The sequence below is a fragment of the Eublepharis macularius genome, chromosome 13 (genome assembly GCF_028583425.1).
Source record: "Eublepharis macularius isolate TG4126 chromosome 13, MPM_Emac_v1.0, whole genome shotgun sequence".
Lineage (NCBI taxonomy): Eukaryota > Metazoa > Chordata > Lepidosauria > Squamata > Eublepharidae > Eublepharis > Eublepharis macularius.
In genome coordinates, this window is record NC_072802.1 from 26,477,577 (window position 1) to 26,503,652 (window position 26,076).

The window sequence follows — 26,076 nt, forward strand, 5'->3', positions numbered from 1 at the left end:
GAGGGCTGTTATAAGCAGTTCTGAGTTAGAACTGAATATATTCATAACCTACCCACTTTAAGTTGTTTATCATACTCCCAAGAACAGACAAAATGATAATACATACATTTAAAAAAAAATTAACAGTAAAACTCTCCTCTAGTCAAAGGAGATTGGTTCAGTTGTCATGCTAAACCACAGTTTGGAGCTGCATGAAAAATCCTTGTACATTCACATCTTCTCCTCGCCTCATATACTGATCCAGTCTTACATCATCTTTAGTGCAAACAATGGTTCGGACCCAAAAGAAGAGTTCAGAAAAGGAGTTTGTGTAGTAGATCTTTCTCCACCTTCCCTTTCCTAAAACTGCTTGAAGGTTTGTCTAGAAACTTTTCTCTGAGGACTGGCAGAGCTTTGCAAACAAAATGTGCCCAAGAATGGGGCACTGCAGCAACAAGAAAGGGGATATCAGGTAAAGTTTCCTCCTTATCCTTCTTCCACTCATGCAAGCAGAAGAAGAGAAGAAAGGCATTTTTAATTGGGTCCAAACAGAGATGGGCACAAGCCAGGATAATTCCGAACCGTGTGGTTCATGGTTCGTCGTGTTTCACAAACCAAGAACTTTCACGAACTTCCCCTAGTTCGTGAAAACATCACTTCTGGGTCAAGAGAAGGTCTGCAGAGAGCATACCCCCCATTGCCTAGGAAACTGATTGATCAGCGCCAGGCTGTCTCCAGTGACAAACTGAAATATAAACCAAATGAACTGGGCTAAAATTTGTCATGATTAATGAGGAATTAGCTCCCACAATCACCAGTTCACGGTTCGTATTTCGGTTCGTGCCCACCTCTAGTTCCAAATCATTGCTGCAGTGTCCCTTTCTGTAGTGCATTCTGCTTGCAAGGCATTTCTGATTCTTAGATATGAGTGTCAGGACAAATGGTACACTGCTGTGGGAAGGATCCACTCTCCAGCTCCTTCTGTAAACTCTTCTGCTGGATCCAATCAAAGCATACTGACCCATCGTTTGAAGCTGGTTTGCAATCCCAATTTGGAGAAAATCAATTGCACTAGACTGACAGGTTTACAATTGAGAAGCTAGGTTTTGTTTTTACTACATGTAATGTAGGCAAAGTAATATTACTAAAAAACAAAGCTTAGGGAAGAAAAGGAACGGAGGCATTACGTTAATATTACGTATAGTTAAATAACTAATTTATGTACCAGGAAATCGAAAATAAGGTTTACAAGCAAGTAAGAGAAATCAAGCAATCAACATGAAATGATTGCAATTTGGGAGGAAAATTCTTATAGTGTTTGGGGTGGGTGAGGGGTTAGGCCTAGCCATCCAAAGAGACCTTGGTACTAGGCAGAGTTGCCAGATCCAAGTTGGGAAATTCCAGGAAATTTGGGAGGTGAAGCCTGGTGAGGGCAGGGTTTGGAAAGGAAGCTCAATGGGATATAATGCCATAGAGTTCACTCTCCCCCAACGACCATTTTCTCCAGGAACTCTGACCTCTGTCATCTGGAAATCAGTTGTAATTCTGGGAGCTCTCCAGCCACTACCTGGAGGTTGGCAACCAGAGTTACAAAATACAACGAAACCTGAACTATAACAGTTAGCAAAAATAATGTTTTCAGTTTCTGCTACACAAATAAGTGCATAAAGAGCCTTTATGGGCTTAAATTCATTCTGTAACCTCAATGATCAATTATGACTGACAGAATTCTGGATCCAACATCAGTGTGAGGAAATAATGTTTAAAAATAAATATTTTTCCTCTCATTCCCTTTTGCTTCCAGTTTCTAAGATTAATGTTTTATTTGCCTGTTTTGTATACTGTTGTATGAATTTTTTGTAAGATAAGAAGCTTTTTAAAAAGTAAGAAGTGCCTGAAAGTGTTTTTGAAAGAAATGTTGAGGGTTATAGAATCTGCATTTTGTAGAGGATTAGAACATGCTGCTTCCTGTGTTATGGTAATGAATGAGAAATTCAGAAACATTTTTTTTCAACAGTAGCTTGGAAAATATAATCCACCCCCCCCCTCAAGTTCTTCATTAAATGTATCTAAACCAGTTCCCAGTGTTTGAGCCAGTTACTGACCCACATATTAAAGTCAGTGTTTCAACTGTACCTGAATTGGAAAGATAAAAAATATATAATGCTGAATCTAGACCTGAACTCAGAATTTTAACAGTGTAAATTCCCTATCTGCACTATCTGAGGCTGTAAAATTGTGGCTTGGCATGGCCAAGCAAGATGCTGGAGCAGAGAAGGGAGAAGCTGAACCTGGCAGCTGGAGTCTCCTCCCATTCCTCAGCTGGAGGTGGGGCCTTGGCCTCCAGTTCTCTCAGGTGTGGAAGAGAGGGGGTTGTGTTCACCTGGGTCCCTGCTTATCCCTTCTGGCCCTCTCTCTGTACTAGCTCTGGACAGAAGCAGCCCCCAAAAGCTCCTCCATTATCTGAGACTGAGATGCTTTGAATATGTCCCTGCAGCCTTTATATTCTCCACCTGCTATTGTTTGAACCAGGTGATCATTGGAGCCTTCCCCTACCTCCCCTCCAGCTGTTATGTCCACTCAACCCCCTCCAGGTCAGGCAGCCCCCTGGCTCTGGCAGGCCCTCTTTGCTCAAAGTGCATCTCTGCTAGACAGTTGTGTCAATGGGGTATGAACAACACAGCCAATCCCCTGCTGACCAGCTGAGCTGTGCAAAGGGCTTCAGCCTAGTGCTGTCAATGGTTACAAGTCTTTACCACCCTTGGTTGGCCTCACCACAGTGACTGTGTGTCCGGGGATATCAGTCAGAATAGGGAAGGGCATCCTGCCTGCTTTTAGACAGAAAGATACTGTCCTAAATAGTAGCTGGCCAAGCACAGTAATACATTTTCTCACTCTTTTCCTAAAGTACGTAGCCAAGGCAAAACCTATATAAACCAGAATGTCATCTCAGTATAATGATGATTGATTAACATTTCACAGATCTCCACAAATGTATTTTCTTCTTTTGGATTTCAGGGGAGGAGTTCTTTATGTTTGATCTTTTCTGTGGATCATCACTAGCAAAACTTTATCCAGAAAGTGAAGTTTCTAGAATTTGAAAAGCTGAAGTGCTATTCTGAAATTCTCTAACAGTCCAAGCTCTGAATTTCTCTTCATTAAACGCATGTAAAAATCATTCTCTATAATATAGGAGGCCCATAGATCAAGACTACTTATACGAATGTATTCATATTTCATGCTAATTAGTCCCTGTACACATAATCTCTTTCCCTAGTGTGTCCAGTACATGTGTCTCTGTCCTCAATTGCTCATTAAATTTGCCACAGTTCATTTGAGCACTGTATCACTGTGACTGAATTAGACATTTTAAAATCTAAGGCTCTTGCTTCCCTTCTCCTGTGTATTTCCTACAAAATCTTTACAAGTAAAGTTCTCATTTGGCTGTAGAAACAATGCCTACAATAGTCAATGCACCCTCTAAATGTATAAACAAGGTTATCACAAAGGTAGACCAGTGTCTTTAGCGCTTCAATTGTGCATGCAGGTTGTATGCCCTGGATTTGACAACTTCTGAGAAGTAGCAATCCTTATTCTTTTTAATGGGGACCTTGGAGACCAACAATGCTGAGAAAAATATAGTGCTCACTGTTATACTGAGTCTCTTCTTCAATTACTCTAAGTCCCAAACTCATGCATTCCTCCTCACCACCTTAATTTTAACATGGAGCATATTAAACAGAGGTATTCCTTAGTTGCTAATATAATATTCCAATCTGGCCTGGATCACTCACAAATTAATTCAAATTAACATCAGAAGGTAGTTAGGACGAACTAACACTGGGCAGAAAAATCTCAAATGAATTAGATGAATTCATGTCATAGCTGTGCTTTTGTTCTAATCCTTTTCACCTTTTCGTCTATGCCAGACATGGCCAATCCTGGAGGACTGGCCTTCAAAGATAATGCATGGTATTCTTGAGAAGTAAGATAAGTCTAAAAGTTCAATTTTAAAAACAATAGTAATGAGCCTGACATACAGTCACATATTTCACTATATATAAGTAGCTGTAGAATCATATATTCCTTGTTTCCTGTAAATATATATAAAAATATATATCCCTTGTTCCCTCTGCAACTGATCCCATGCCAACCTAGGAATGTAGACCAATTTCTCCCAAGAGTGGATTTACAAAACATGCCAAGCACTAGATGTCTTCAGGGGCCATACATGACTTTTGTGTGTTTTGCTAACCATTAGATGAACAGAAAGAGAGCCAATATGGTGCCATAGTTAGCATGTCCCACTAGCAACTGGGAAATCGAGGTCCGAATCCTTTGCCATGGAAACACACAGTGTGACACTTTCAGCCTAACCTACCTCACTGGGTTTTGGCGAGGATAAATTAGAGAAGTGAATGGTGTGAGCTCCTCTGTCGTCGGCCAGCCTCGGCTGGGTTCCCTGTCTGCTGGCAAGTCCTCCTCAGAGGATGAGGGGCTGGAAGAGCCAGCGGAGCCGGAAGGAGATCTGCCCACGGCGCCAGAGGAGCCGTCAAGCAATTGGCAACCAGGGCCCTCTGTGGAAGCCGGCGAGGGCAAGTGGTCGTGCATAGAAGAGGAGGAACTGGTGCCGCAGAGATCCAAGCCTCTTGAGCCAGCAGCAAGACAGAAGGTTCGGGCGAGGGAGGCTGTTTGGGAAAGGCGTAGGAGCGTGCACCTGCAGGCTCAGCATCAGACGGAGCTGGGCTCCAAGGATGAGGCATCACAATCAAGTGAAGGGGAAACACCTGGCCCTCGCCCTCTTACACCTACCTGAGCATAAAAGGAGGATGAAAAGCAGAGCTCAGCATGGGAGCAACTTTGTTCACCCTGCATCCAGTTGCTCTATGTCTGAAAGCTTTGACCTTGCCTCACACCCTGCCCCTGCTCAGATTGATCTCCTGATTCCTGACCTCAGCTTTGTCTCAGACCCCCGCTCATTTGCTCCTGTGTGACTGACTCCACGGCTCCTGACTCTGGTTTGGATTTCGGACTCTCATTTGCTCTTTCTTCTGGTGGACTGATCTTCTGACTCTCGACCTCGGGTCATCTCGAACTCACCCTCTCGCTTGCCAGGGCCAGCTCCTACGAACTGACATTCCCACCGGTCCCTCCCCTCAGCGACCCCGCACTGGAACGGGTGCCCCGAGCCCTGAGCATGACACCCTGTGTGGGTCCCCACTGGAGAGAAAAAACAGGATATAAATTAAATAAATATAATAATAAATAAGGTTGTGCCCATTCTCACTATGGTACGGGAGCAAAAGCAGAAACAGCAGCAGTCATACCATTATTTTATTTATTTATTTAAAAAAAATTATATCCCACCTTTCAGCCCTCACAAGGGCCACCAAGGAGGCTATTTTTTTTTTAAAAAACACAATAAATTTACATTTTAAAACCATTAAAATCAACCAAAAGAAACTGCATCATTAAAACAATTAAAACTACAGCCAAAATACATACAAAGGCATTAAAAATCAAAACATTGGGCAGGAAGGAGGGATCACTGATGGAACACCAAACCAGTCAAAGAAGTCTTCACCCACTGGTAGAAGATGGCAACCGAAGAAGACAGATAAATTTCCACAAGGAGTTCCAGAGTTTTGGTGCCACAACTGAGAAGGCCTTCTCCTGGGTTGCCACCCATCTAATCTCAAAAGGCAGGGACACCCAAAGTAGGGCTTCCAAAGATAACTATAGCAGTCACTTTAAGGGAGTCACCATAAGAGAGCAGACAGGCCTTCAAGTATGCTGGTCACAAACCATATAGGGCTTTAAAGGTCACCATCAGCACCCTGAATTGTGCCTAAAAATAAACTGGGAGCCAGTGAAGACAGACCTAGACTGAAGTGATATGGTCCCTGCAATTCACTGAAGTCAACATCCTAGCAGCAGTATTCTGTACCAACTGACGTTTCTACTCAAGGGAAACCCTACGTAGAGAGCATTGCAGTAATCTAATTTAGATGTTCCTAGGAACTAACAAAGAGAAGTCTTATTCTAACCTGCAAAGAGTTAACATCCAGAAGGCTGAAATAGTATTTTGCACCACTGACCACTGGAATCTCCCTTGCCCCTTCCACATATTATAGTAAATTGTGAACAATGTTTTCAATTTTTTTTTCCTGCAACCAAATGGGCCAGAGCAACATTTGTTTGAAAGTCCTAGAATTCTGCAACTCTGTTAAATGATGAGCTTGACACTCTTGTAGCACAAATATGATTCTGCAGAGTCTTTCCAGAGTCCTTTTCTCAGTCAAGCATTCCAAACAAATGCTTGTCAAAGCTTCCCTTAAAAACTTCCAGACTAAACTCAGCAAATTTTGTGGGCGTTAAATTATAAAGTAAAAACTCTTGTTTTAAAAAGTCAGCTTGACTTAAAAGATATACACTACATAAATTATATGTACACTACATATATAAAAAATAAATACATTTGTCCTTGGTCCTCTGCTAACAGAGAATAAATCTACACTCCTAAGGTGGCCGTTTTACTTTGAAAACCAGTCCTAGTGCAATTGTCTGATGAACAAAAGATGGACCAGAGCAGGCTCGATGTTTACAAGCGTCACCATTGCTGGAAGCATTGGTTTGGTTTGGCGTCACTGGAATGCTGCTCCTTATGGAGGCCTTTTGTATGGCAATGAATGAAATGGCTACTGATGCGCTCTCAATAAAAGAAGACTTGCATGCGCTACAACAGAAGCAGGTGCTATCGAACAGCGAGTGTTTGCACAGTGGCTTTTCAGACAAAAACTTCACACAAAAGAGAGAACATATAAGCAATTCCAGAGGGGCCCACACAGTAACTCTCTTAAACAATAGTCCAGCTGCAGCAAAGCTGCATGTATCATCCTTAAGGTAATTTGCAAACCCTAGCACTCTCTAACAAAACTAGTTTCAAAAGCCTGGTAAAAATGGTCATTCAACATCCAAGGATCAATTCTGCAGTAGAATGGGAGTTTACTACAGAACTATTTGTTATTGGGACTTGAAGCTACAACACAATTTAAAAAGATATTATATCACAAGAAAAAAAAAATGGAAGGATCCTATACACACTTGCTGAGGAACAAATCCCAGTGAAAATCAGCAGAGCCTGCTTCAAAACAAGCATGCATAAAACAGGCATGACAGAATCTAGATTTTACCATTATAAAGGTTGCAATCATAATGAAACGCTCACATGGTACTGTAATCACATTTCAATGTACTCATGCCACCTTAACTGACCTTTGGCTGACTATTACACTACAAAAATACTTGAGGGGGTGGCATGAAGTGTAATTTTAAAGAAAAATGCATCAACGTATTCATTTATATATTCCCAGTTGGCATCAACAACCATTTTGGAATTTGGTGAGGAACAGCCTATCATCTTGTCAAGGCCATCATTTACATGCAATTATTAACTACAGATTTACACAGCTAACTACAGATTTCCTGCTAGAAAATGAACAACAAAGCTAAGGTCACAAACACAGGCAATTGGATCATCTTTCAGCTTCTCCGCTCACACTGCCAATCTAGATCTAGTTACATTTGCATCTTCTGGGATACTTATCTGTTTTGTTTCAGTCCCTTATTCCCCAGCTGAAAATTAGTCTTTCACTTTTCTATTATACACTATCCTCTGCCTGGCATTCAAACATATGATGGGGTGTGAGTAGGGATTAGGTGGGGGGAAATCCAGGCTGGAGACACTCAACATGAGCTAACCAGAAGACCAAGAGAGCCACCTGCAGTTTGAAACCCAGAAGACTGTAAAGGAGGGTTATTTATTCTTTTATCCCTATTCATCATCACCTTTAGAGACTGCTGATTCCCACACTCATGCCTGGATCACAGCAACATCATCCTTGTGATTAATATCTATTTGCAACTTCAGAATGAACTCGTCTGCAGCTGTGCCCTCTTGTGGTATTTATTTGAAACCAGAGGGAACGCTATATGCACAGGAAAGGACAGAAGGGGGCCCCATGTTTCCACTGCTGCTGTTTAATGAGGTCAAGTTGTTTAAGTTTTACCCTCTTCAGAATTCTCCATCTGTGGAAATGCTCCCACCATTAAATCATAGGCATCTGAACTCTCCAGAATTTTTAAATACAAAATTTGCACACAGACATTTCTGAATACAAGCTAATAAAGCAATGAATTATTCTTGTTTGCATATCTCTGAAAAATAATAGAACCTAACCCATTCATTTTCGGTAGCTGTTTTCAACGTGGAAACCAACAACAATGTAAAAGGCCACCAACCAGGTAAGCTTCTTTGTAGTTACTTCTACAGAAAATAGAGAATGATTACTCAGCCAATTTATGTATGATATTTCCTTTAAGGAATTCAGGGTAGAGTACATAGTTCTCCTTTTTACCTTTACAACACTCCTGTAAGACAGGTTAGGCTGAGCACGCGTTAACTGCCCCAATGTAACCCAGTGAGCTTCATAGCTAAATGGAATTTGAATCTGGGCCTCCTTGGGGTACAAATTCTAACCACACCAAACTGACTGTCAAGCTGCTAGTCCCTTTTAAAGGATGAGTTGCCTACTGGTCCACTTTCACGGGGCATGGGGTCGCCAGCCTCCAGGTGATAGCTGGAGATCTCCTGGAATTATAACTGATCTCCAGGTCACAGAAATCAGTCCACCTGGATAAAACGGCTGCTTTGGAGGGTGGAATCTATGGAATTATACCTTGCTGAGGTCAGTTCCCTCCCCAAACCCTGCCTTCTCCAGGCTTCACCCTCCAAATCTCCAGGAATTTTCCAACTTGGAGATGGCAACCCTAACGGGACAGCATGTTTCCAAGATTATGGCTTCAGTTTCTGGCATATAGGGCCAGAAACTTAAGCAAAGATTAGCAGTTTGAATGTTAAGATATTGTTCTGCAATATGCTTCAAGTTTTATTATTATTACATATTATTATTACATATTTTTATTACATGGAGTAAATGCATATAATGAACATCCTACATAGTATATTAAAGGTGCAATTTTATATTACTTTCCAGATTTTGAAAATAAATGGAAGCATAATGATAAACCCATGAAGGCTTAATGAAATAGTGCCTTTGCTCCTATAGAAAGTGGCAAAGGAACGGAGTTTGCAGAAAGAATCACAGTTATTAAAGGCTATTATGCACCAATTACTACCTTTACTGATCTACAGTACACACAATTAATTTCTTCAGAGTGCCACTATCATTCTTCACTGGCAAAATACACAATCTAAATTACAAGAGCCAGAAATTAACATGATCCTTTAGGGAGAAGGATTTAACTTGCTTTATAAACCTTGATAATTGGACTGTGAGCATAACCATAAAAACTCAAAGAAACTGTTACAAGAAAGCAAATCTGGTTTGCCAAAAAAAATCACAGGTCACTCCAAATTCCACTTAACAAGAAAATTATGCTACAAAATTATTTTAGTGGCTCATGATTCTTCTACATGCAGACATTTATATTTAGCATTAGAAAACTTCCAGCAACCAGACTGCATTCGGTAAATCAGTTACATCCCAGTTATCTGTGTCACAGAAATGAGAACACAGATGTCTTTCTTGCTAGCCAGAGTAGCATCCAAACATCATAAAATATGCCATACATACACAGTTACAGTCCCAAACTTCCTATGTGTTAATATGAATCCCAAATAACACATAATGGTAATATGAATATGCTTTTAAGACTCCTGTCCTGAATGCCACATTTTGCAGATTTCTTTAGAGGTCCAAATGTATTTATTTATATAATTTATAGTCCATCTTTCTCACTTAGACTCAAGGCCAATTTCATAGTGTGAGATTAGTACAGTTAATTTCAAGGATATTTCCATAAACAATGTCATAAGGTAAATAAACACCATTTTACAAAGACATAGCATTAGTAAGAATCCAATACAGAGTTGAAGAAATGCTGAAACAGAACATAAGCAATTCTAGGGCTGACATGAAACACAAGTAGCTCATAGGAGCACGTATTTAAGACAACAGGTAGTATGTAAGGCAACATAATGGTGAAGTCTATGGTCCCTGACTCATTAGCGAAGCATCTGAGAGCCCCTCCCTACAATACAAAAGCCTTTTTGAATAATTCGGTTTTGCGTTGTTTGCGGAAAGCTAAGAGAGTGGGGGCTCTCCTGACCTCCTCAGGCAGGCCATTTCACAGGGTAGGGGCCACCATGCTGTTCATCATCATCACCACCATCATCATAATATTTATTTTAAGCAGAGGGCATCAATTTTATTTTATCAATCCAATACTTTCAGTCAGTCCACAAGTTGCACAAAATGTATTGATCATCTTGGCAGCAAGCCAGTTAGTTTCTTAATGAATATCCAGATAAGAACGTTCATATTTCATGATAAAAAATGAACCAGTTCTGTTAATGGTAAGACAGGGATTTCATGCCATATGTACAAACTGGCTGAAAAGGCAAGTGACACCGCAATATAGTTCAACAGGGTAATTCTTGGTTTGTATAAATTGTAATAAAGGAGCACATCACCAGGATAAAACAATTCACCAGCAGCAGGGCTGGTATGAACCAACCCTATAACGCTTCATGCAACAAACTGAAGCCAAGATAAATGATCGACATTAAGTAAGTATATATTAATTGATCCAGCTGACACAATGTTTAACCAGTTACAGGTTATAGTAAATAAGCATTCTATGGCTAAAATTTAAATCACGGAAGAAGTCATAGAAATATCTAAGGCAAATCTACAAAAGAGTGGTTAGGTGACAAGAACATGTAGGGTATAGTGGAGAGTGTTGGACAGTATCTGGGAGATCCAAGTTCAAACCCCTGCTCTACTATGGAAGCTTTCTGGGTGACTTCCAATAAAACCTATCTTGCGAGGAAAAAATGGAGGAGTGAAGAACGGCATTGTGCTGCTAACAACATTATCTGTAAGTTCAACTGTTTTAATTAGAAACATTATTTCATACAAATTGTATCTCGCATTTAGCCAAACTGCTAGACAAGTTTCTGAAAGAAGAGTGACAGTGTCAGCTAGAATTTAACTGCATAGTTAATATCTATCAACATGTTTCTAACAAAAAAGCCTAATAAAACTATTGACCTTCAAAGAAGAGTTTAAATACATCAAGAACTCTTTCAACACAGCACAATACTAGAGTGTGACATTTTGCAAGGTCATTACAAAAAAGGATAAAGGATATTTTAGCCTGAAAAGTCATAATGCTGCTTATATTAAATTCTACACAATTAAAATTAATAAGGTCAAATATAAATCAGGTCCCCCCTTTCCCTCCAGAATTATCTAAAAATTGTCTGCTTTTTATACAGAAGCAGTCACTTGATAGGTTTTAAAAAGTCCCCCTTCAAAGTATCTAAATATGACAGGAATAGTTGTTAAAATGTCATGTCACAGGTTATGGAAAAGATTAATTCCTATCGGACCGGTACACACGATTATGTGGAGCTGCCTTACACTAAATTAGACTATGTGTCAAGGTCAGCAATTATCTACTCATACTGGCAGCAGATTTCTGCGGTCTCAGGCAGAGGTCTTTCTCATCAACTACCGCCTAGTTCCTTAAACTGGAGTTGTTGGGAATTACACCTTAGACCGTCTGCATGAAAAGCAGATGCTCTACCACTGAGATGCAGCACCTTCCCCATGTCTCCACAGGAAATACTGTAACAGGTAGTGGAGAGATATGTCCGAAAATATGTAGTATATACATGTTTGGGAAGCTTAACCAATGGTAGTTCAAAAGTGCTGTGTGTGTGTGTGTTGGAGGGGTAAGGCATCTTTTCACCAATAATTTGAAAATTAAACAAATCTAGAGAAGTTTAAACCTCTATATCACTAACAAGTCTCTACTTGCTTTCAGCACCTTAAGGACACTAGTTAAGGGGGTGGAAGTGTCTTCGTAATAGTAACAGCCCTTGCAATTTCAAAAAAACTCAGTTAAGAAGTTTGTTTGAGATGGCAGTAATTGAAAGATGAGTAACTTAAAACAACAGCCATTTAATGGACTACTTTGCAAACCACCGTGGTTTGGATCCTGCGATCGAACAGTGAAAGGCACTGGCGAATGCTGATCTTTGCCTCAATCCCTTCCCCAGTAGACCCTTCCAACCTCAAGAAAGTTGATTCTTCAGAGTTCATGATGACTAACAGACATATAGGTCAGAGGGCTGCACTTAAAAGGGGGACAAAATTCCCACTTTGGACAATGAAGAGGAAAGCAGCAAACTTCTGTACCACTTGTGCTATCTGTCTGCTAAATCCAAGTCAATGTCATTTACAAATTTTGTATATTAAATATGTTCCACTGAAGTACAATTGGTTTTATTCAGTTGTATTGTACATGATTTAGAAAACAACAAGCAGAGTTCTGCCCATGGAATGAGGTTTTCCATGGACAACAAATGCAAATTGGGGGGGGGGGGGACGGTGCCTTAAATAAAAATCTAATTACATATTTTGAGTAAAGCCTTGTCTTGAAAAATATTTCATCCATTTCAAAATAGGAAACGTAATTTTTTTAAAAAAAATTGTATGTTTTAGCAGTGCTCCCTAATATGCCCAATTGTTCCACTAGGAAAAAGTTTTTTAGGAAGCGTCTCCTTCATTGCAACATTAATCAATACCATTGTCGTAGAAACTGAGCATAGCGATTCCATATATGATAGTCCTGATTTCCAACCAGGCAATTCAGAGAATGCTGGGGCATGAAATATCCTCCAAGGCATCAAAAACATTGCAACTATACTAACAACTACTACTGTTCAACCTCCAGCCTTATCCATACATTTTGGATGGATACAAGATGTACAATGAATGCCAAAGAATTTTATTAACTGTGACAATTAAGAAGTTAAGAATTTTGAAGTGCAGAATGAACTTTAATGGTATCAGGTAGCATAACGAGATTATCAGAACAGAAAATTGCTGAGTCTAGTGATGCATTTGGAATATCAGTTGTACTAAAAATTCTAAACAATCAAAAAAATTGTCAATCATTACTTAAGCTTCAGAATTACTCTGAAAAACTTAATGGTGACAATTTGTGCAACAGAATTATAGAATGACTGGCTACATAGCTTTGCACTCAACGTATCATTTCTGTGCAAAAGAATACAGTTCTTTTTTAAGCCATCTATAGAAGAGTCTGCTGTATAAATAAATAAAAACAGAAGTACTACTGGATACAACAAAGGCCCTGGGTGCACCTAAAATAGTCATTTTTATTGATCATCCAGAAAAGATAGGATCTGTGGTCCCTACTTGGAATAAGCATCCCCTTAATTTGAGAATATTTTAAATTTAGTTCTCTATAAAGCTGAGCAACATGAATCACCTCTGTGCAATTCACAATACAGAAGACATTTAGATGGCAGTCATCACATATAGTAATCAAATGCTCTGCCACAATGCCCTCTGGTGTGGGGGATAGGGTGGGTAAATGGTAAGAAGAAAAGTGTTATTTCTTATTATGTTGCAAGTATGTACATTCATAGTAAGAGACAGTTGACAGCTCTGAAAACACAAATTAACAGACAGATTAAATTCCTCCATATCATTCAACTACAGAGTTCAAAATAAGTAAGGGAAATTTCAATGTGTTTGTCCTACAACATTTTCCTGATAATGCAGCATTCACTTGGATGCCACATTCAGCACCATTTCATAAAGAAAACTGAAGAAGTTTACATTCCCTCTTGAGGAAAAAAATAGCAAAATTTTCTGCCCTGCTGTATGTAACAAAAAAAAGAAGAAAGAAAGAACACCTACAGGAGCATTTGCTTCAACTAGAATTCAGAGTTTTCAAGAGCCAATGTTACAACTAATGGTGCCTATCAATCATCATCTCAGACTCACAAAACTACACATGCAACTTCAAAATAACCGAGGCCACGGAAGCTAGATCTGGTTCTCAAACATGCTGGCTGCCTTAGGGGTGAAAGGCAAGTCTTTTGACATAATTTAGTTCTCTCCCTCTCTCTCTTTTTTTTTTATTCACCAGGCTATAAATGTACCTTTACATTCATAGAGTAGCACTTTCAAATATGTCAGCTGAAAGCAACATAAAACTCTGCCTTGTATGGTGTCAGAACTACTGATTTCCTTTAAGGTGCCCATAACTCTTGGGGATGTAGTCAGTCCATGGTACCACCAAAAGAAACATAGCCATCATCTCCAAGTGTTGCTATTGTGAATAGTGTGGTTTTTCTTCATTACAGCTGAATTTCACTGAATTAGGCCTAATCTTGTACTTGCTGCATGTCATTGCTTTGACCCTCAAGTTTACATTTTTTAAAAAAAACATACATTCAGATAGGCAGGAATATATACATATGCATGCCTACAGGCATCTGGCAAAGTGGGCTCTAGTCCACAAAAGCAATGCTAGTCTTTAAAATGCCAGTAGACTCCTGTATAATTTTGTTGCAACAAATGAACATGACTACTCCTCTGGAACTATTGCAGTCATATGAATAATCATAATATTTAACCTTCCAGTATTCATCGCTGTTATGTTTAAAAAAAAGGAGAAGCCTGCAGATAAGCAGGTTTTTGTTTTTATCAACATTTTACAGCTTTTATTTCTCTTACTTAATTCACAAACATTTAACAGTCAGTAAATAATGCTGAACTGGTAATGCACCCCAATTAAGAATGGTTAAAACAAGGTTATAGCAGATGTGAACACCCAGGGAAATCCAAGCAAGTTCCCCAGCAATACTGTGTCACACAGCTTGAACTTTGCCAGCCAACATCTGCAGCACATCTGCTGTGATTAACATTCTACCACTAATAATATTAGGTAGTACATTTACTGTTTCTTCTGGGGGGGTTTTACCCTTCACTACCATTTTGTTAATTAAGCTATTTTCTTTGTTGCCATCAATTTATTGGACCTGCTAAGTACTTAAAACCCTTCATTATTCCTGTTTTATTACTGAATATTATTGTCCAGTTGAACTGATTTCTTCAGGATAACGTCTAATTTATGATCAACATTTACTGTGCTGTAATTCAACCAAGCTGCTGTACAACATTGGGTTAGGTGGCTGGGCTGCAAATCAGCACTCTGCTAGTTTGACTCCCACTACTGCCATGAACTCTGCAGGTGGCATTGGGTAAGCCACGCCTCTCATCCCCAACTCCTGAGATGTATTGTGGGTATGATAATAACAATAATAATAATACTGATTTTGTTCACTGCTCTGAGTGTGGCACTAATCTGTCCAGAAGGGCAGTATATAAGCACACTGTTGTTAAATCAGATCTTGCTGACTTAGTTTAGGTAAGGTCTCTATTTTCAATGAAACCATTTTTATATAATGTAAGAGGATGGAAGAGAGAGGAGAACCAGAAACAAAGAAAAAAGGGGGAATGAAGCAAAACCTAGATCTACATTAAAGCTGGATATATTCCTATTATATTGTACAGATTTCATAACTAAATTTGACTGAAAAAGTAATGCTACAGCAGACCTGACAACACTTGATAAGTTGTTTGAGTTAGCCAAGTATAGGAAATGCATGTCTGATAAACCTCAGGAGTACAATTATTATGCGGCTATGAAATTCACACACACACACAAAATGTCTTGTGTCCAAAGGCTAAAATAAGCAAATTTGAAATCATTGTACTTTGTATCTTATTGTATTTAGTAAAGCTTATTAAAACCTATTTCTGGTGTTTGTTTAATTCCAATTTCAAACTAAAAATTACAGTTCAATCCTGTGCAGGCTTACTCCAGTTTAAATCCACTGAAATCAATGGGCTTACAGGAAGTAACTCTGCACAGGATTGCACGAAGTCTTCTATCCCAAAGCAAAGAAATGAAGGCATTGCTCCCAAAATTTTAACTGCCAGGAAACTGAACATAATGTTCTAGAATGCTAGTCATACTGTCCTCCAGAATAAGAAGTAACATTTGCTCCCTATCTTCAAAACTAGCCCTTGTTTGTAAACCCTCTCCGTTCCCTGCACCTGCAACCTTGGCTGCTCCAACTCTTTATCACTTTCAACCATCTGAAGGACTACTGCTCTCAAGCAACTTTACCTTTTCTCTATAATCTTCTGTCAGGCCCCTTGGTTAACTTCTCAGTCTTTGCCACTGAATGAAACTACACTTGAGTACCTGAAATTGAACTTATTTGTCCCATCACTCTTGCCTCTGTCTTCCTCTCTTCCCTCTGTCATTCTCCTCTTTGTCAAAGTTAAGCTTTCAAGCTCCTTGAGGCAGTAATCTCTTTTTCTTTAAAGCACTATACACATTGATGGTGCAATAATATGAACAACACACAAATCCATCAGACAGGTCGTTTAAGAAACACTCAAATAATTACCCTTCATCTGCGTGGCGAAAGTAAGTGCCAGTTTCGCAAACAGATCTGGATTTTCAAATTTTCCTTCTTTAGTTTTCAGCCAAAAGCAATTTTCTGATATATCGGGTGGCTCAATCTGAAATGAAAATTAAAGTCAATTGCATCTTCAGTATCTCACTTTATGTTACGTGCTGCCCACTTTGATATTCAGTGATGGACAGACTATTGATTTCAATAAATGAACAACATTATGGATTATTAAATCTGCATTTCCTGATCAAGCCCGGAGAATTTTCAGGAATCCAAATTCGAAGCAAATCCTATTTTCCCTTTCAAACAATCAAGAGGGAAAGGAGACTAATGAATGTGTTAAAAACATTCAAGTCCTTTCTCCCACCAAAATCCACTGATCTAGGCATGAGCCTGTTCCAAGACTCTCATTACTATTCTTAGGCTTGTTTGCACTTCAGAATCTAGCTCAGTATACTGGATTTGTGTTGCTACATTGTACAGTAATTCCATGTGTAGATAAAATGAAGATCTATTCAGATATATTTCTTCTGGTCATGTCCAATAAGGTAAAAATAAATGCTGTTTATACATTAGAAATATAATTCTGACAGAATGTTAAGTGTCCTGTATTATGCTGTGCATCCATAATGTACCTGAACCTCAGAAAGGATTATCTTCAGAACTTTCATTAGATGAAATTCCTATCCTGAACGTATATAAAATCATGCACATAAAATGAGCTTCCTACTGCTCAGCGACCAAAGTAGAATGGATAGTAATAAACCTATTCACAAATGGGAACCTAAATCAGTGAAGTGAAGTTTAGAACAGCACACCAATTCATACAAAGATTGCAAAAACAGATGTTTTATAATACCCAAGGAAGAACATTCCTGCATTTTAGAGTTCACAGTGGCAAAACATGTGTGAAAAGGGTGCTTAAGTTACTAAAACCACAAACATGTGCAATTCCATGAATATGCTGTGATGTGCTAGAAGAGGAGTTGCTTAGGGGACATGTAGATTTCATTTTTAAGCATATTCTGATGGAAATTATCCAGTCTCATTGCCAGTCCCACTATATATGTTTGCATTTACACCACCATCTATTGCAGTTACAATTCCAGGAAGGAAAAAAAAAGGATTAATATATTTGCAAAGAACTGATAATTTATAAACCTCAATAAAATAGCACAGATTTAATTCTAACATTTTCATATCCAAATCAAAATTCTTACTCTTTTGTTCAGAATGAAAAAAAAACACGTGATTTCGCATTTTTATACCTTTGCCCAGTTAATCCTCTTCATAGACACTTCAGGGGTGTATTTTTTCTTCGGCTTCATTCCAAAAGGCAGTGCCGGTGCAGCCATTGGTGGAGGAAAAATGCCACCCAGAGGAGGTGGTGGTGGCGGACCTCCAAACATAGAGGGCGGTGGTGGAGGTGGAGGTGGGGGACCTCCAGGCAAAGGAGGTGGAGGAGGTGGAGGTGGGGGACCTGTGACTGTACAACCTGGAAGAGGAGGTGGAGGAGGTGGTGGAGGTGGTATCCCTGTTGAAGGGGGGCCACTTGAAGACACAGAAGCCTGCAAAACAAAACCATATTATAAAAAATGCAAAGAAAAATGTTGGCCACACAAACAGAGATTCCTAGTAAATCCTCATTTAAATGACAGTCTTAAGAACCCATACATTTTGGATGTCTCCCAACTCATTCAAGTAAGCAAGGTCATTCAATTGTGTTCTATTACGTATCACTGAAGGATTTCACCAAGATTAAATCCATAACAAGAAAGAATATAGTTTTATACCATTGGGGGGGATCCATTTTTAAATCAGTATGAGTCATTTAACAGGAATGGGTTATATTTTTGGCACTGCATTACAGTGAGAAGCAGCTAGTGCCATATGTAACTCCTGTAAGAATTTCTCCACATTAAAATAGATCAAGAGAATTAATGAAGTGACATTTGAAAACAAGAAAAAAGGTCCATTAACAAAATACATTCCAGGAGTTTAAGATATTTTTATCTATGTGGTATTCATAGAACTGTTAAAAAGGAACTCAACTGGCTGAAACCAAATTATCATCATAAGGTTGCCATATTTAAATATTCACTACTGCACAAAATCCATCTTCTAAATGATTTTAACTGTACGGGCTGGAAAATTAGGATGAAGATCAGGATCTTGGCTCTGTTTCTTAATAAGGTTCACTTCTGCTGGCAAGAAAGGGAAGTTCATTATCTGTAAATATACACTTTCAGAAAAACCATATGAAGACTTTTGGTGCCCTGGATGAAGAACCAGCATGCCCTCCTTATACTAAAAAGTGACACCATTTGCCAAAAAGCCATCAACTCCAAAATCAATGCCACTGGTGCAAAAAAAAGCTTTCATTTGCAGACTAACGGACAGATAGACTTTAAGCCTTCACTTTCAAACAATTACACTGTAACCAACGCTAAAGAGAAAAAAAAGTTGATCCTGCAGATCTCTCTCCTCTTTAACAGACAACCACAGCCAATTGCTACAGTAGCATCTTAAAAAGCTAGCCAATTTATTATGGCATAAGTTCTTCAGGTTCCTGGGATCTAGTCAAGAAAAACTTATGCCACAAGAAATGTGCCTTTAAAGTAGATGTTCTCTTTCTTCTTTGGTTTTTGCTGCAATTAACACCAACCCTCTAGAATTTATAGCCAAATAATTTCATCTCTTCCACATCCTGTTATGGTATGTAACCATCTATTGGCTCCAAGCAAATGCTAACTAATAGCAGTATTTGGATAATACAGCTTCGAGAACATCATGTGCATCAACGTAACCACTAAATTTCTCTAAAAGTATCCCCAATGATGTTTTTTTTTTAAGTCAAAAGATTTAGCAGGAAACTTCTATAACAGCCTTTTGGTGAATCTGAAACAAATGCAAACTTGTTTGCTTATAGTTAATATTTTAAGCCATGCCCATTTCAAAATCAGTTACTCTAAGTAGTCAAACCAATTAAAGGAATGCATAACACAAATAAGCACGAATGCTTACAAAACCAAATGCATATACAAGTTGACAGCTGCTTACAGAGCATCATCAAAGCAGAAATGTATTTTTATGCTTCAGTTTTATTTGGATGCCATGTTGCCCAAATAATTAGTTTTGGCATTTTAGCACCACAGATGTGATAATACTAAGTGTGGAAAGATTGGAAAACACCATAAATCCATAAAAGGCATTTTCAGTAAAATGAACATATTTGCACAAAATTTTCCCTTTCCACCAATCACTCTGAATCAAAGTCCTACACAGTACAGTAGCCCTTAAAAGCACTCCCCACTAGGGATGTGCACTTTGGGTTTCTGATTCGGAGGTGGGGGAGTTGCTCCCTCTCACTTAGGTATGCTCCGAATATTTATGGAGCATACCGAAGCGAGTAAAAATACCATAATTTCAAAGCGGCTTGCTGCTTCGGTATTATGGTATTTCCGATTTTTTTTCCCACTTCGGGTAAACCCAAAGCAGGAAACCCAAATCTTTTTGGGCTGCACACCCCTACTCCCCACTGCCTGCAACTCACCCAATTTATTTGAATAGAAGGGATGCCCAAACACTCAAGAATCCGCTCCCTCTGTACAAATGTTCAGGAATCTACTGCCACAAATCTGCTACCTCTATTGAAATGGAGAGCTCTTACAGAAAAAGATCTATTTGCATAAGACAAATAGATGCCTTTATTTTGTTCTTTGGGATATTTTTAATGCCAAGTTTGTCTGAAATTTTCACCAACCCTAATGTATATTTGAGCAAGAAAAGTTGGCAGTGATTAGCCCTTAGCATGCTGCATGATGACAAGTGTGTGTGAGTAAAGCAACATGCCTCACTTAAAACACTGAAGCAATATTTCTTCTATCAAACATCTTTGGCACACTGCTGGCACTCTCTCTCTTCATTGCAACAAAATCCCCTAGTCCCACCAGCCACTTCCACAATAAACAAACATACAGAACTAATTCTGATAGTGTATAAAATCCAACTTGTTACTTTACCTGGGTTCGTAGCTGCTGGATTTCAGTTTCAAGCTCTTTAATTTTTTCTTCTCGTTTCTGAAGCTCAGCTTGTGCCTCCTGTCGAGCTGTGAACTCTTCATCAAACTGCAATGATCGCCAACATAGAAAAATTCATCCATCTTTGTCCAAACTGTACACGAACTTTCACAGGCGTGTTATATAGATTGAGTAAAGTAATAGAAGCCTGTAAAGCTTCCTAGTCAAATAATGTTTTTCTTCAATTTTTCCTAGGCTTAGAACATTTACAACAGTAACCACCTAGAATCAGCTATTGTCACACCCCTGTAAAACTTGCAGGCGTAGAAGACTTGACATTTTGAAGTTTTTCTTACAAATTTACAGCATCATAAAGACCTTTTTAATAGACTAAAATGGATATTCTACAGCTAACATTTTGAAATATTACAGAGACAATATTTGTACACACTCTCCTCAGAGCATACAGGACATGAGGCAGAAAACTATATGCTTAAGAGTTACCATCTCCAGCTAGAAAGCTTTTTAAGTATAGAAAGCTTCTTTGTTATCCGTGTTGCAATCTTTTACACATGTGCAACTGTTTCCAGTTAAATTGATACAGTCTTCCGATTTGGAATTTTTTTTGTATCTTTAAACAGTGGTGGGGGGATTGTGTCTAGACATATATATTGTTTATAGATACACAACAAATATAATCTTTCGTTGCTCATATACTGGAACTTTCAATTATGTAATTGAGGCTTCTGCTTATTAGGTTCATACATTTCATTTAGTTCAACCAGAGAATGTGAACAGTATATTTAAACATACAAGGCCTACCACCTGCTTGCTTGACCCTTGCCCATGTTAGCTAGTGAAACCTGTCAGAGAAAGACTGACTTCATAGATCACCAGTGTTATGAATGCTTCCTTAATAGAAGAATCTTCACCTATGGCTGTATTGAATGCATTTATAAAGAAGCTACCCCTTTATCCTTAAAAATTGAGTATGTTCTGCCAAGGGGATATAGGATGCCCTGAATAACACACAAGCCTTTTTACAGGAGTGCCATAAGCCTCAGAGGAATTAAACCTTTTTATGGGAACCAGACAACAAAATCCTCATTAAAGGAAGCACACCAATTTATGGTGATACTTGGAAGGAAGAGCGGGCTGGGAACCATTTGCTAAGCTGTTAATATCCTGGGCTGCAGACCAATAAACTAGGAGTGCATGGCATGGCCTCACTGATCAAAGGCAGGAAGGGTGTAACTCAGCCAACCAGCACCAGATTGGTCACACAGAATCTCTCCCTACTGGAGAGGAAAGAGTTAAATGTTCCGCTTACACAGGGTACCTGCACTGAGTCTAGAAGAACAGAGGAAAGTCCATACAAATGCTGAAGCATTCCTTTTGTGCATTGTACATGCTGGCTTGCATCCATTACTCGGAGAGGAATGCCATGGTAATTCAATGTAACAGGATTTATTTTTAAAGAAAAACATTTATTCTCCTAGTTCTTTGTATTACCTGTACTATGTTCTGCTTGCCCTATACCTATCCCCAATACTCTGTGTTATTAGTCTGTAGAGAGTGTTTATTTAGTAATAAAGATCTTTTCTCTTGTAAAGATTGCAGACTGATGTTAAACCTTTTTGCAGAGATACCAAATACCTGGCTGGGATGAACAGATTTGCTGGGACTGGGAGGAGAGTGAATTGTTCCTGAATACGTATATACTCACTGAAACCCTACTTCCAGTGAATCAGACCACTTGAGAAGTTTGGGGGTACACACAAGCGTCTGATTGGTGGCAGTCTACAGGAAGGGTAGAAAAGAGGGGGGGTTGGGTTCCCCAAAGCAGGTTCAGACCTTCTAACACACACAGAAACCCTAGTGTCTTGGTTGCTCACAGCCTGAGAACCGGGGGGGTGGGGGCGCCAACAAACTGCAGGATTAGGACAGAGAAATTATCAGCTTCTGAGAGAAAAGTGATTGAGAATGCAGTGGCACTTCAGCTATTTATGGATGAAAGAAATTATCTCAATTCCTTTCAAAAATGGCAGCTGGCAATGGAACTGAAATCACCTCTCACAGACTGTCCATATTTATGTATTACTTTTATATTCCACTTTTCTCCTCACAGGTGACCCAAAGCAGCTTACAATGCTCTGCTCGCCTCCATTTTATCCTCACAACAACCCTGTGTGGTCAGTTAGGCTGAGACTCTCCCAAGGTCACCCAACAAGTTTTCATGGCAGAAGTGGGGATTTGAACCTGAGTCTCCTAGGTCCTAGTCCGGTATCCATACATCACTCAGCCAAAGGGGAAGTGGCTCCACATGGATCAGAAAGTGATGCTGGGAGGCTGCTGCTCCATCTCTCAACCACTAACCTATGACGAGCCTCAGGATTCTATCCTGTCTCCTATTCTGCTTAATATCTACATGGAACTACTGGAGGAGATCATCCAGTGATTTGGGGTGCGTTGTCAATATGGTAACGTCATCCAACCTTGCACCTTCAAGCCACAATGCCTACTTCTAAAGGGTGCAAAAGAGTAGAATGACAGGAACCAAGACGATTTCCAGTGATGCTTTAAAATTCACATTTTACCTCTAAGTGAGATATTTATGTTGTACATTGTAAGGGGAAATTTTGTCCCTTCTCTTATTTTGCCAATCAGATTATACAATACTGGAATTGATTCTGCTTATATGGATCTGCACATAGCCATCCAGTCCTGGTGCTTTTCCCAATTCCTTTTTGATCATGTTTTCTCTTTCAAAAATAGATACGGGAGCTGCCAAAGCGATGCTTCTTCCTCTAAAACCTATGGAGGTCGGATACCAGATATCTCCAAAATAATTTTAAATCTTTTATTTGTTTGTTTATATCCAAACATTTTATCTCGCCTTTCCCTGTGGTTCAAGACATCTTACAATAATAGATTAAAAACACTTAACAGTTAAAATCAAAATAAAATAACTCCCAAATCCATGCCCTCCCCCCCCCCATCCTCTTTTATATACTGCTCGTTGCCAGAGGCTTGTGGTACTGCTTTTCCAACTAGCAATATTTTTATTTGTTCTTATTAAGTTGTTTCAATGTTCTATGTGTATAGGTATAATTAATGTAATTAGAGCATTTCTTCAGATTACTGTAAACTACCCTGGATTTTTTAAAACAAGAATAGAAAGGCAGGATGTGCATTTTTCCAAATAAAGGAACAAAATAAACTTTCTACTTTGAACTTTTACTTACAAATATTACTTCCATGTAATTCAAACTGTAAATCCACTTAACATAATTTGTATTTATTAGATTTTTAACCATGAAGTCCTCAGAGTGGTTTATGTTGTTCAATACAATCCAAATTTTTCCTTCCCTCTCCCTATCCTTTCCCAACACCTGCAACAAGAACTATCTTTCTAACATCTTTTTTTTCCAAACTGTTAAAGGAAACGCATACTGTAACCCTCTCAACATTAAAACGTTATTAAAATGTCTATAAAAATCCAAAGCTCAATGAATAAATAAATACATGTTGCCGTTACAGAAATGTACACTTTATATAATTGAATATAATGGTAAAATATATTCAGTCAGCTTTGGATTCTTATGCAATAATAGCAGAACATTCTCCTAGGTCTAGGAACATTCCATTTCTAGCAAGAGTTGTTTCTGCATTATATTCATTTTAGAGTTGCACTACCATTTCAAGTTGCCAGGTTTGAACGCAACAACAGCCTCTAGCATATCAGCATGCCTTTAGTAAGAGCAGCAATATCAGGATACATTAATGAAGAGTTGTAGCTCATATAACTTTAAAGGGGTTAAAGACAGCTATATTTCCAGTAATTTCCAATAATCAAATCTGATAAATTTAGACAGATTTCAGTGGACTTATGCACACATGATAGATTATAGCCAATACATGCACTGTATCTTGCAGCACTATTAATGTTAAGAAATTCATCAGTGTGCTTGTTTACTTAGAACTTACGTCAAATGTGCAGACAGTGTAGTCAAGATAAAATTGAATTAACAGAGAAGCCAGCTCATTGCTGTCAGAATTACATATGAATGATATGAGTAGTAAAATATGCTGGAGAATGACAAATTACCATCTACATTTCAATTTAGTACACAGGCCTGACTCAAATTAATTATAACTTAAAAGGTAAAGGTGCTTTGCAAGCACCGAGTCATTACTGATCCATGGGGGGACGTTGCATCATGACATTTTCTTGGCAGACTTTTTTTTTTTTGAAAATTTTTTTTATTGGGTAAGAATCCGTTATTTTTACATTACATTCAATTTTCCCCAAATTTTTCATTTCTAACCCCCTCCCTTTCCCCCCCTTTTGCTGACTTCCAACAGCTTTCCCACCCTTTGTCCCTTTTCCCTTACTTCTATTAAATTCCTCTATCTAAAACAAATATACATTCTCCATTATACTAAGCAGTACATCCTTAACTACTTTTCTTGTTATATACCCAAACTGTAAGTCTTTGTTTCCATCTTGGATAAACAATTTATCCCATTTTCCGGTTTTAAATATTTCTATATATCATAAACCTATATATCATAAACCATAAAAATCTTACATTTAAATCAAACAATTTGACTTATTCTCTATAAATTACTCATTGTATCTTTTTATGGTAATTCTATATAGCTCATCACATAGTCAATCAATTTGACTCTTCTGTACATTCAGTTTGGTGCATTATACAAATCTTATCAAAGAAAGAAAATATTGTTGGTTACTCAATCCTTATATTTAAACCTTATCATTAATTATTTTCTATCAATATTCTATCTATTAACCTATATATATCTATATATATATCAATCTGTTAATCTAACTGCTTATAAATTCACATTTATCTCTTCCTCCCCCGGTAAAGTCACCCCCCTCTACATTTTATTATACTTCAGTAGTTCTCAAACTGCCACAGTTTTCCTCCCACCTCCCATTTCTTTTCCAGATATTGTTTCAGCTTCTCCCAATCTGTGTTAAACTGCCCTGAGTCCAGATTTCTCAGTTTTCTTGTCATCTTGTCCATTTCTGCCATGTACAGCAATTTGTAGGTCCAATCTTCAATAGTTGGCACTTCTTGTACTTTCCATTTTTGCGCATACAAAAGTCTAGCTGCTGCTGTCATATAAAATATCAACGTCCTATGATGGGCTGGAATTCCCTCCATTCCCAAGTTTAGTAGCAGGAGTTCTGGGTTCTTATTTATTTGAAATTGTAAAATTTCACTCATTTCTCTTATTATTTCCCCCCAGTACTGCCTAGCTACATCACACGACCACCACATATGATAGAGGGAGCCCTCATGCTTCCTACATTTCCAGCATTTATTAGAAGTGTTCAAGTTCCCTAGCGCAATCTTCTTTGGTGTCATGTACCAACGATAGATCATTTTGTAAATATTCTCTTTAATATTTGTACATGTCGTTGTCTTCATTGTAGTCTTCCACAAGTATTCCCATGCCTCCATTGTTATCTCTTTATTAAAATTTATAGCCCATTTCACCATTTGTGTTTTAACTATCTCATCCTCAGTATACCATTTCAACAGTACTTGGTATACCTTGGATATTCTTTTCTTGTCCTCTTTAAAAAGGGTCTGCTCTAGTTCCGAGTTCTCTGTTCGTATACCTCCCTTTACAGAGTCCGAGTTATAC

The 26,076-nt window shown here is 38.6% G+C and overlaps 1 protein-coding gene across 1 annotated transcript in view; it reads right to left on the reverse strand.

Moving 5' to 3' along the window:
* Positions 1–26,076, reverse strand: part of DIAPH2 (diaphanous related formin 2) — a 444,699-nt gene that overhangs the window by 315,390 nt on the left and 103,233 nt on the right. Inside the window, exons 16-18 of the mRNA XM_054995941.1 lie at positions 20,398–20,502; positions 17,644–17,943; positions 16,367–16,481 (exon numbers count right to left, since the gene is read on the reverse strand). Of these exons, the coding sequence (XP_054851916.1) occupies positions 16,367–16,481; positions 17,644–17,943; positions 20,398–20,502 (520 nt within the window). The remainder of the gene's footprint in view (positions 1–16,366; positions 16,482–17,643; positions 17,944–20,397; positions 20,503–26,076) is intronic.